Source organism: Cucumis melo, chromosome 7 (genome assembly GCF_025177605.1).
Source record: "Cucumis melo cultivar AY chromosome 7, USDA_Cmelo_AY_1.0, whole genome shotgun sequence".
NCBI classification, from domain to species: domain Eukaryota; kingdom Viridiplantae; phylum Streptophyta; class Magnoliopsida; order Cucurbitales; family Cucurbitaceae; genus Cucumis; species Cucumis melo.
The window spans coordinates 29569066-29582089 of record NC_066863.1 but is presented as its reverse complement, the minus strand read 5'-3'; the positions used below and the strand labels follow the sequence as shown (position 1 = coordinate 29582089).

The 13024-nt window shown below is 33.9% G+C and overlaps 2 protein-coding genes across 3 annotated transcripts; one reads left to right on the top strand and one right to left on the bottom strand.

Annotated features, from left to right (window-relative positions):
• The first annotated feature begins 901 nt into the window (after positions 1-901).
• LOC103494860 (costars family protein) lies at positions 902-2824 on the top strand. The gene is made up of 2 exons (XM_008456239.3): positions 902-1182; positions 2507-2824. The coding sequence occupies exons 1-2, from the start codon at positions 1102-1104 to the stop codon at positions 2711-2713; spliced, it is 288 nt and encodes a 95-aa protein (XP_008454461.1). The 5' UTR covers positions 902-1101; the 3' UTR covers positions 2714-2824.
• A 1779-nt stretch (positions 2825-4603) lies between these two features.
• LOC103494859 (dynamin-related protein 3A-like) lies at positions 4604-12363 on the bottom strand. 2 transcript variants are annotated; one of them, XM_051087494.1, is made up of 20 exons: positions 11862-12363; positions 11182-11464; positions 11055-11083; positions 10847-10948; positions 10335-10403; positions 10186-10245; positions 9955-10068; positions 9621-9669; positions 9391-9497; positions 8710-8802; positions 8503-8595; positions 8289-8426; positions 7601-7714; positions 7374-7472; positions 7219-7261; positions 6407-6573; positions 6179-6325; positions 5892-5944; positions 5690-5789; positions 4604-5531 (listed from the first exon to the last, which is right to left on the bottom strand). In XM_051087494.1, the coding sequence occupies exons 1-20, from the start codon at positions 12219-12221 to the stop codon at positions 5268-5270; spliced, it is 2484 nt and encodes an 827-aa protein (XP_050943451.1). In that variant the 5' UTR covers positions 12222-12363; the 3' UTR covers positions 4604-5267. The 2 variants fall into 2 exon arrangements, with proteins under 2 accessions (XP_050943451.1, XP_008454460.2); XM_008456238.3 differs by having other exon boundaries at positions 6407-6558; positions 11862-12362.
• Between the last annotated feature and the right edge of the window lie 661 nt (positions 12364-13024).

Genomic DNA, 13024 nt, shown 5'->3' with positions numbered 1-13024 from the left:
TGTTTTTTTATCCCTCGGAAAGGTATAGGAGTCAACTTCTTAGATCCATACTATGAGTATGCTCATTTTGGTTTTTTTTTTCTTTTTTGGTGCATTGCTACACTATGCCTTTTCAAGGGAGAAGTGAAATAGACATAAATAGTCCCTTCTTAAATGGGGACTTGTTTGAAGAAGTGTACATATCCTTACCATTGGGCTACCAAACTTCTCAAGTACCAAAAAAAAAAGAGAAAAATTGGCTAAATTTTAAACAAAGAATGAAAGAAAGATAATTTTAAAAATTAACATAATAGTAATATTTTTAAAGACCTCAAAAGAAAAGAAATAGAAGAATATGTGTATATTTTAAAAAATGTTAATATAATTAAACTAAAAATCTATTTAAAATGACTTATAAAAAACAAGTTTGTCATAAAATAAATTGAAGAATTATAAAGGTACGTGGGTTGTTTGAAAAACTAAATTATAACTACTAGTGGATTAGGCGTTAGCAAACTATAACGACATTAAGCTCACTAGTTATATGTTCTTGGTTGCAACTTTGTATGTAAACTCTCTGTAAATTGGGTTCTTAGGGCCAAGGAAAAAATGTTGGATTATTTTCTAAAGGAAAAATTGAGCTGTGTTTTTTTTAATGAAACTCAACCTATTTCCATATTTTTTCCATCTTTTTTTTCTCTTGTTTTTCTTTATCCAACGAGTCCCACAACCCGATTCCGAATCCGAAGGATAGTAGGTCAACCGAATCCGAACGTAAGTTTTTCTTTAAAAAAATCATTTATTTAATTTTATTTCGGTTTAGAATTTTTGTTAATTAATTGCACTTAGATTAATTATCTGATCCTGTTTACGTTGCGATTGTATGTTTTGGACGATGTAGTAGCAATCCTAAACCCATCATGCCCAACTCTAACTTATTTGATCCCTAAACGGAGCCAGTGGTTTGGGTTACAAAATATCTGATATTATTTTAAAGATAAACCATGATAATTGCCAGCCTTTCAAGGGTCCCTCTCCTCACTCTCTCCCTTTAAATTTTGTTGAAAAACTAAAGCAGTGAATTGTAAAGAGGAATTGAAAGATAGTGAAAGATCTGAAGCCATGAACGTAGAGGAGGAAGTTGATCGACTCAAGGAGGAAATTAAAAGGCTCGGCAAGCTCCAAGATGATGGTTCTTACAAGGTAATAACAATGTTTTCCATCTATAAACGAGATTTCATTTCTTCTCTCTTCTTTCTTTTTGGATCTCTTTTCATTTTTCAGGTCAACTCTTTTTTTCCGGTTCTAATCTTTCTCAGAATGTAGAAATTTACCAGTTACGCTTCGAAGTAATGTGTTTCTGACTTGGATCTAGACTTGCAAATTGAGTTCTTTTTACCTTGTATAGATTACTTTTCTCATAGTTCAGAACGAGATCTGCCTGCCTATGCCAATTACCTGTTTGATGTTTTGCCATTATTGGGTATGATTGAATTTGACCAAAAATATGAAGTAAATGGAAACGATTCAATTGTATTGAGTTGCTAGATTCATTTAGAACTGACCTGTGTTTGTATAACATTGCACATTGAAGCCCAGCCAGCCTGCCTTACAAGCCTAAGCTTTTTGGTCAACTATGATTTAAGATTGTATTAGAGTAAATAGTTCCGACAGATGTTGTGTTCAAGTCATTGCAACACAACATTACCTTTCACATATTTCAAACCCACGAGTTATAGGAATATTATATATTATATAATTAAATTTAGCTTCAATTAGAAGCTTAAACTCTGGGATCAATTAGTGATTTAAAACTTGTCGATCTAGCTTCTCCTTGTTGGATAACAAGATTGGGATCCGATCTTATATGATTTGGACCATGCTTAATTGGAGTTTGATAGCTTGGCTTATTGCGATGTTTTCCTTTTCCTCACTTGCTAAAATTGGGTTAGAATCAGAGAATCTGAAAGATGATCGTAACGATGGACTTTTCAGAAACATTGCCCTCCAGATAGTTGTTGGGCAGCTTCATTTTTAATTCGTTCTCATTAGATCTTCTAGAGAAGGGTTCTCTAATACAATGAAGTATCTAGAACTGAGATGTATCTGCCAGCAATGCTGAAACTAGTTCTTTGCAGCTGTCAACAACTTCTCAAAATTTGTGCCTGTTCTAATCAAATGTTTAGAACTAGATGCATCTGCTAGCTGTGTTGAAATTGAAACTAATCCAAACATTACAGTGGAGAAACTCATGAACCAAAAACTTGCGCTTGCTTCGATCTTTCTTGTAGTGGTTGCCGGTTGGCCAACAGAAAGTTCGTTAAGCTTCATTTTCCTCCCCCTCCCCTCCATTTTTCAATGAAGTGGAAGGTCTTCACTTAGTAGTGAGGCATTCTATAAGCAGTTTCTCGAGTCTACAAACTATTCGATCTTGTAGTCGACCCATAATCCTTCCCTTTATTTGCTGGCGTGCCTGTTTCTATTTCTAGAAGCTAACTGTTCAAGCATTTGGAATTTCAATTTACAGGTAACATTTGGGGTGTTGTTCAATGATGATAGATGTGCTAACATATTCGAAGCACTGGTCGGGACGCTAAGAGCAGCAAAGAAGAGAAAAATAGTGACTTATGATGGTGAATTGTTGCTGCAAGGAGTTCATGATAAAGTTGAGATCATTCTCAAAGCCATTCCAACAACAGAAGTTGCAACCACTGCAGCTGTGAAGACGGCCTGAGTAGTGATGGATCCATATGTAATATGAAAAAACAGTGCTGCATCTTCAATTTCTATGTTTTATAATCAATATTGAGTATCACAATTTTCATTTAGTTATATGTTTCTTAAATTCCTCGTGTTCTAGATATGATATCGTTTGTGAGGGAAAATAATTTATCAAATGGCGGAATTGAATTGTTCTAATGGGGGAAAATAATTAATGAATACCAATTTACACTATCTTTAGCCAAAGAAAGCTCAAATCAATAATGACTTACATAATAACCTGCTTCAAATTTGATGATTCGATTTTTCATCCTCTTAATGGTAAGAAAATTTACATGTTATTTTTAAGTTATGGGAATGTATAAAATTTCTTTGAATCTAAGGACTGATGTAACTTTATATACACTATTGTAATGTTATAAAGAATTTTTGTAAAAGTGAGTAATAAGAGGCTAAGATCTTATTAATATTTATTAGTTTTCATATTTAATTATTTCTCAAGTTTTTACATATAATTGTTAGTTTTGCATTTTAATCGGTAAAAGTTATTATTGATTTTAATAGAATTTAAATTTTTATTATATTTTTTTTTTTAAGTTGTTCATTATACTATATTTAATCTCTTTCGTTTATTCGATTAGTCAATATTTAAATATGTTAATATTAGCATGCATTTGGAACTTATTAAGCAAATTACCTACTAAATCACAATGTGTAAAACTAAACATAAAATATCAATATATGTCTTTAAATCTGAACTTTTGTAAATGTATTGCTTTAACACCATTTATTATGTTCTATCTAGAAACACCTTTTTTAAATTAAAAAAAATGATACAACAACTAACCAGCAACACAATCATCCTCAACAAAATTAAGAAGGAATCAATCTAGGAATGAAATAGAAACATAACCCCTACCCCCACAAATAGAGATAGAAGAGGGTGAGGAGATAAAGCAATCCCTCCAGTTGTCATGCACAAAGGAACCTGGAACCTTTAGCCAAATGATGGCTCAACTCGTTCGCAAAGCGAGGGCACCACACAAAACAAAGAAATGGCTAGATAAAACTAATGCCAAAATTTCTTCAACAAAACCCGACAATTCCATAACATCCACAGACACATGAGACAAAGAACCAATCAACTCAAAGCAATCAAATTCATTCTATCAAGAATACTTAATGTGATACTTATAGTAGTATCAATTAAAAGTTCCTAACTTCTATACATTAATCAAATTTAAATAAATCATAATTCCTTTTTGAGAATCATGCATTTACACTAATTGTCTATTTTGTAAAACCAACAATTGTGCATGTCTTCTCATGGTTGATTTTTAAAAGCAATCCTAATTGAATTTACACTCTTATAAAAATTACTAGTTTAATCAATAAACATTTTAAAATATCATAAACTAAACTAAAATATTCACAACATTTAACAAAATTTTAAATTATATCAATACGATTGATAAGAATATATCACTATTTATCATCGATAGAATTTGAAAAAATTTTATTATTTTGTTAAATTTGACATTTTTTACGATTCCTCTCAACTCAAATCATACATTCCACATTAGATCAACGAGCATGTTTTATGTAAATTGATACATTTTTTAAACTTCGAGATTTAAGTTCATACCATTATTAATTAAAAATAAATTAACGAACACCCCTAAAACCCTAAAGTTTAAAGGTATAATTAATATTTGTCATTAAATTAAAAGTTAAATAATCAGAAATGTTTATCGATGTGATTTCAACATAAAAAGAGGCAATTTTAACAGTTTTACTATTACTATGAAACCCAACAGCTAAATCGATATATTTGAACATCTAGCAAGTGATAAATTTAAGAAAACATGCTTCGATTATCAAAATATGTAGCAACATCAACACATGAAATGGAGCATATAATAATTAATTAAAAAAAAAAACTATGGGCCACAGGCTACCTGGGCAGCTGCCTTTAAGAGTTAATCCTCGATGGCATATGGTACAACTAAGAATATCTCTTACAACTTTCATATAAACAGACTAAAAACATTCAATCTCAACCTCAAAATATATAATTGATTGATAATACGGCTACAAAAAGAACAAACAAAAAAACTATAAACTAAACTAAACTAAACAAAGATACACCTGCCAATTCAATTTTCAAGTCTCATGATGTATAATTTCAAAAACTAGCCATCTTTTTTTAAACCAAAACTGGCTAACTTTTATCAAACAAACCAACCAAGAGGAGAGAGGAGAGGTGAGGAGTGAATGAGTTAATGTACTGCTGACTGCTCCCCATTATTTTTCTTGTTCTTCCCAAAGCTACATACGCTATACCATCAAGACCGATACAGGATAGGGAGATGAGATTTTTTTTTTTATTTTTTTTTTTAAAAAATGGTCGACTTCGAAAGAATCTGCTGGAATAATAAAAAGCATCTGACAGAGGAACGTCTTGTTGGAGACTAAGGAATTCCATTAGCTCCACTTGTTGGACTCCAAAACAAATGATGTGATTGGCTCAATGTTCATTTTGGACTGGCTATGCACATGGAGAGTTATTATAGATCAAGTTTTGGATAAAGGCTGGGCATGAATGATCGACCATTCCCATTAGAATCTGAATTGCCGTATACCGGCACCTGAAGCTCCCCCGAATATGATGACTTTCGCGGCTTGGGATTCTTGGGAGAAGGGGAGAATGAATCATTCGAACTGGTGGTAGAATACATGGATGATGTTGGCATTCCATGCATTTTCGGTAATCCGGTCGGATCATCACCTCTCTCGACCGACTCCGCTTCCAAAGGCAATTCATCCAATGTCTACAGAAATAAGGTAAGAAAGTAGTGTTTCTTTCAGTTTCGGAAGCAAAGCAATGATTGTACATACAAAAAACTAACTTGGACAGTCAAACTCATACATGCTTCACCAATCTACCACCATTTGTAAATGGTTGCAGAGTGTACAAAAACATACATACCCGAAAAGCCTGCTGTAGAACTCGGAGGGTTTCTCGTGTGTGCTTCCTCTTCATTGCCACCTCATCGGGCTCCTGCAACATCTCTTCAAACAGGTTTTCTCTATTTTCCCACATTGAAATCAAAGAATTGGGATATGATCAAAACCTGAAGATATGCATCTCATGTACTTTACAGAAAAGAATAATTACAAATCTTAGTTACCTATAAAGTTTTTTTATGAAGACATTGTGCATCTCCTGCTTGGTATGGTTAACCTGGATTGAGATCAATCATACACAAGTTACAAGAATGTGCAAAACTGTAGAAGCTTGTAGCTTATATGTTCACAAGCTTTGTCAAATTGTGACAGATACCTAAAGTTATTTCTCCTAAGTTAAAAAAATGTAGATACCTAAATTGTTTCTTGAACTTAATAAATGGTGAACTTTAAGTTTGATTACTCGCACTAATCGATTAATCGGTAACGGCTGCAAAAAACTATACGTTACCAGGAAATGCATGATTGATTTAGGAACCAAATCTTTTATATTGTTCCTGACAATGTCATAATATGATCTCAGGAGCAGCTTTATGACCGCAATTTCAATGGCCTCCTGCTCTGTACACCCTCCTGAAGGTCTCAGTACAAGTGGTGGCTTTAACAACATCAAACACATAGTTTAGTTTAAACCAGTGAAACAAATTGACCAACTCCAACTATGAAACCAGGACATTACCTCTCTCAAATGGATCATGGAGAAGGACTGCTCTGTGTTGAGAACGTGTTCATTATATGGCTTGCTTGTTGAACTTTCTTTGGCTGATGTACGGTTATCACTCCCACCAAAAATAGACGAAATACCCCAACTTGAATTGTTTGCTGTTGCTCCTGAAAAATCATCAACTGATAGTAAGCTGGGATCAGGAACAGTTTGATAAGAAGGCTAGGCTTAGTTTGACAACCTCAAGTCGGGCAGAAATTAACCTTCAAAACTAAGCGAAGATGGCAATATTTCACTTGGTGGACCAAAATTTCATATATGTGATCCGCATATTCCCCGAAGAAAAGAAAAGTATCCAAAGTTCCATGACTTGAATGACTTTGATTTTATTCAATTAGTCTACATTCATGACTTAAAATAATGTTAGATATTATATTAAATTAAACTTCACCTACAAACTTAAGCTTTTGGGTTACTTGGTGATCTAAGATGGTATCAGAACAAGTTGCTTCAAAATGTCTTTTCATCAACGGTTAGATATTATATTAAATTTAATTTCTCATACTAACTTAAGTTTTTGGGTTAATCGGTCATTCTAGATAAATCAATCCTTTGAGGCACACAACAAGAGTTAGTCCAATTTTATTTATTTATTGATTGATTAATATTACTATTTAATAGAAACAACTTTCATGGATAAAAAATGGAAAATATACTTTTCTAAAAAAACATTTCATTGATAAATTTGGCAACCATACGAAATGTAATGGAAATAAACAGGTCACAAACATATTATTTCCCCAAGATTTCTCAAAACAAAAACATACCAGGAGGTGCAACTTTTTCACCATCACCTGAAGGCCGAGCACCCTGTTAATGGTGCAAACAGTATAAACTGAGTCACAAGAACATCAATATGACAAGTGCCCCCATTTTAAATTTTAAACTTCATTCAAGCAAAGGAAGTTTAAGTGTTGCTTACCTTCTCAGTCAAAAAGCCATTTGAATGCCGGGCAAGGAAAGCTCGAGATTTTGAAGTTTTCTCAGATGGTGGTGCTTTATCAGGTTCAACCACGCCATCCTAATCAACAACAGTCAACAGTTATAAATGAAGATTGTATATATTAATTATTAATAAACATGTTATTCTAAATCATTATTATTTTAATTTAAAAATATTATTAAAAAGTAAAAAATAAAAAAAGAAACCTTGAGCCTTGGAACAGTCGAAGGAACCCTAGATGACTTGACCTGCTGCAGGGCCATCTCCACAGCCTTACTTCCTCCAATAAAATTTGGGTGTGAGGTGTTTATGTAGCCCATCTGCACATGGTACACCATTTATATTCCTTTATAACGTTAGCTACTTTGAAACTTAATTGTTTTCACTTACAGAACACCACATCGATCCACGAAATAAATTTGATTGCAATTTAAAAGAAAATTTTCGATGACATGTGCATTCTAGAAGTGTAATCCGTTTGTCCACACCAAAGTTGCATGTGGTTACTGGTTAGGTACTAGTGAAGTAGTCAAGGTACAAGATGAAAAGGACAGATGGCTCTTGACCAAACTTAAGAAGATAATGCATCTTCCTGATGAAAAGTATTAGGAAACCCAAAATATAACATGATAACATATTAACTTGCATCAACTATAGAAGACTACTTCTCAAAAACAAAAACAAAAAACACTAAAAAGGACTCAAGACTCTACACAGCCCATTGCATGATGGACATCTAATGTTCGTATTTCTTTTGCTAATATTTCAAAGCAACGATGTTAAAACATTCAAGGAGTTTGATTTTCCATCATGAAACACTAATATAAATTTTAGAGGGGAAAAAATGAAAGGGTATGATACCATAGCAAGAGTGTACAAAATTTTATAACCTACCTCAATGTTAATAAGATGTCCTATAATGGTTTCTGAGGGTTCAAGGCCTTCTCGCAGAAAGTTCCCAATAACTTCGTCGATACGCTTTCTTAGAACAGGAAACCTTTGTAATTCATTTGTCAAACATCGATGACTGATCTGAAAATAGAAATTATATTGAAAATAACAACATATAATGAACACCAAAAGTAAGATAGCATGCAACTATCCCCACCTCTACCAACTCATCATATATAAACCTGGCACACTGCAAACTAGGGTCTAGTAAGCGAATGATTTGCCTGCGAATAAGTACTTCAAAGGGCACCTATGTGTGAAAAAAAAACCCAAATTAGTTGATGTCAATCTCCATGTGACAAATTAGTAGACAAAACCTCACAAGAAAGATAGCAGAAAAGGTAGCAAACAGAAAAAGACCCACATCAGGTACAAATACTGCAGATTTAGGGCCAGTTGCATTTTGGATGGCAGTACGAATGTCATCATCAGTCAAGTCCTCGCATGGATCAACTTCCTGCAGATGCATATTATTGCTCAAGCCTTTCTTTAATGGAACCAAGCTTTTATTTAAAAAAATGGAAGAATATACATAGAGATACAAAAAAGCCTTTCTTTATTGCAAGTGTTTCGATATAATTACTTAAATCCTATTGTTCCAAACCATGCAAAATTAAAGCATGTAAAAATTGTTGAACTTCACGATCCATACTAAAACATCACTCAAATTCCACCACTCCCGTTAATAAAAATCATATTATAACTACAATTCAACCTGATATATAACCTACAATGGCAACATGTTTTGAAAATAGCTTTTCTAGGTAAACTATAGTTCAGTTAGTGTGTCATTTTCAATGCAATCCTTTGTCTGCTAACTAACATCTTGAACTCCCAAAAGTTTTTAACCAGACCTTAATTTTCCAGACGTAAGAAACACATTGATGCTGTTTCCTAGGGTATGATTCAGATCTTATGAAACTTTATTAACAATGAATATCAAGCAACGTATTTATTTAAAAAGAATAATAATAATAAAATATTAAAAAAAAAACTGTATGCAATTAGATACAAACTAAAGTCTATTTATAACAAAAATAGATACCTCTAAACTCTTCACATAGATCGATTGGAAAATATAGTGAATGCGAGCTCCACCCAAGAGCTTGTTTGTTGACTTTTCATTTTTTCCCTCAACCATAGAACAAAATGCTGTTTCCAAAGAAAACGATTACTAAAATCCACACACCTTGAACAATGGTTCCTCCACATTTTATCAATGAAAAGCTGTTTCTTGTTCGAAACAAATACATACACAAGAAAAGTAATTAATACCTTCACAATATTTTGAAAGAATATTAAGAAGAAGAGCACCCTGACCAGCCTATCCACGATCAAAAGATAAATAAAATAAGTCGTCATATGACTCATATTCAAGCAAAGTTCATAGTTAACAAAGGAAAGTCATGAGTTAACCATATGAATATCATATTTATACATCCCAAGCACATAAACAACATAGATTGAATGATCGTGCCACTGTGTGATATCCATTCCATATAATAAATTATGACAGGAGCATATATAATCAATGAATGAGCAAGCCACCATACCACACAATTGAATTAGATCAAAAGGATTTTGAAGGGACAAAAGAAATTTTGAGAACCTTTGATTCTGTTATTTCTCCATAACTGGCATGCTCTTTTGCAACAGAAACCAAAGCAGCACTTATTCGCGACTTCAGCCCAGGAAATACAGCTTTAATATGTTGTACTAGAACCTATATATAACATTAGGACAAAATAATATTGTTATAGTTCAAAATCATCAACTTCCAGTAGTGAGCCAAAAGTTTCGTACAATTGCAGACACAAACATACATACACACAATACATACCTGGTTCAACTTCTTTGCCAACTGAGCAATGCCACAACGATCGGCCAGACCATTATATACCTGTACAATGCAATAAGAAGTAAAGAACATATGGACGGCTTATGGGTTTCTAGGAACTTATGTTGAGCTCTATTATAAATAAATCATACAGGATGGGTGCGGAAAAATTTCTCCTCATCCACAAGGGCATCTTTAATGCTCCGATTCAGTAAAATATCCTGTTCAATTACAAAATTATAAATCTCTGATCAATATATATTCAATGACTACAACTATGTTAATTAACGATACTTGCTCACCTAGCTGAAATTTTTCACAACAAAAAAATGGAAATACTATCTTATAGAAAAAACTATATTTAATTTTATGCAAACAGTAACCATCTTGCAAAATTAACTTGGATGCAAAACTACCATGAGGCTGTGTTCAGTATATTCTAAAATATGCAAGCTAGCTGAAACCTTGAGACCTACCAGCAAAAGTAAAAGTTATAGAGCATGACAAAGTGAGCTAGAAGAACAAAGCATTGCATCTTCCTAACGACCAAGTTGAAGTTAAGAATTCTTTAATGCAATTATGAAGCTTGAACTCGAAGAAGAATTCACTATCATGCATATGTTAATTAAGTACTCACTGCTCCCCTCATTAACTTTATGCTCACCTCCTGACTGCGATTGACAACCCCAACGTAACCAAGTCGTAGAGGAATCACTTTTCCTAGTAAGAGATTTCGTGCATCTGTACCTCTGTCCATTATATCCAGCTGTAGTTTCGACATGTAGAATAAAGCAAACAAAATTAGAACATAGATTGTGTCTTGAGAGTATTAAAGAAAAAAAAGGGATCAAATTGAGCAAATGGTATATCACCTTTGTGATCACACCGATGGTTCTAACACCTGTCAGCAGAAATAAAACATCAAAAGGGTTAAAAGGGGTCCAATACATGCGATAAGATAAGTCAACTCGTTAAAGATTTTATATAGCAGAACTTCACCATCAGGATCAGCATTTCCTGCAATCTGAAGAGCGTCTGAATTAGCTAAATCAGAATTAGCTGGTGTGACAGCAAGAATTAAGCAGCTTGGAACTTTGATGTAAGACATGATCATTGTCCTAATTCGTGCTTCAATGTCAGAAGGCTGATCTCCAACTGGAACTTTTGTAATGCCAGGCAAATCAACTAGTGTAATGTCAAGAACATTTGGGGAGAAAATCTTTAACCGAATCTGCTTGTCTGAGACACCTTTGTTTCCACCCACTTCCCTCTCGGTCTCAGACTGTACAATATTGTAAAAGAAAAAAAGTGTATCAGGCATTGCAATAACCATTTTACATCCCCTCTCGAAGATGATAGTGAACACAGAAACACTTCTACTTCATTAGAAGAAAAAGAAATAAAAATCAAGTTATACAAAAAATCAAAATCCATTCTCTCTTCTAATGCGCATCCCGATCAAAGATGACTTAGGAAAAGATAAACAATTAGTCATAGCTGATATAATTAATCGAACAAGTAAACAATAATAAGAAACCAACTAACTTAAAATTAAATGAAATGATCAGAACCAAATTAAAATAAAAAAGCGAGCTCCACACTCCGACGGAAATGAAATGATCTCCCATCAAATTAGATGCAAATCAAACATAAGCAACAAGAAAAAGCATAAACCTCACCTGAATTTCCCTCCGAATCTCAGAAAAATCGTAGAATTTCTTCCCTGGCAAGTGGAGGAACTCGCCGTATTCCTTGTCGGTGTTAGTTTGCAATAGCTGAAGCACGAGAGGCCTCCTGGTGCATATACCTGAACCCCTAGGCAAGAAGTCACGGCCAACAAGAGCCTCGAGTACGCTGGACTTGCCACTGCTCTGACTGCCGACAACAGCGACCTGCGGGAGTTCGATGGTGGATTGGCTGCCGAGCTGAGCGAAGATATCCTGAAGCTTGTTAACTATAGGTATGACGGAACTGCCGAGAGGAGCAGCAGAAGAAGAAGAAACAGACGGCATAGATGGAGCAACAGGGTCGTCCGCCATGAGTGATGGAGGAAAAGGAAGGAGAAGGAAACTACGGGAAGCGGATCGGAGAAGAGAGCGAGGGTTTTGAATTTGAGAGAGAGAAAGACGAAGGGTTTGTTCGTTTAAAAGCTTTAGATTTACGGCTCGACTAGAGTTGATTTACAAACTGAAAATTTGGCCTCAACCAATTTCATCGTTATTATTATTATTATTATTATTAATATTTGTTAGTATTATCATTATTTGTTTAATTACTACAGCAAGAAGGATGGTCTAGGAAGGTTGTAAATAAATCTCACTTATTTATGCTCAATACCACCTTAAGGTTGTAAATCCAACCTTCCACCTTGAGTTATAAGCCAGGCTGATTTTTACTCGAATAATATTTCTACTCTATTAAATCAAAATAGTACATTTTACCACAAACATCCAAACAATATTTGACAGAGTTTAACTTTTAAATATTTAATTTTTTTTATCTTTTTCTTAGTTACAGCGAACGTATAGCCAAACAATATCAGGCAGAGTTAAACTTAGTATGCATCTTACTAGAAAGTTTGGATGCATAGAGGGGTCAGGTGTCCAACTTGTTGTTAATAATATTGGAAAGTAAGTAGTTAAGCACGGACATAGGCTTTGTAAAGATTTTGTGAAAGAGAGTAGGAGGTGAGATTTTGGAGCTTGGGTGGATGACAATGCGTTGCGTGAGGTTATCATTTCAAGCGTCCAACTGGTAAACAGTGGAGTAGTCATTCAACTTAGAGATGTTTAATCCAAAATAAATAGAAGTTTATAGTTAGGTCAAAGTTATGATCGAGTTG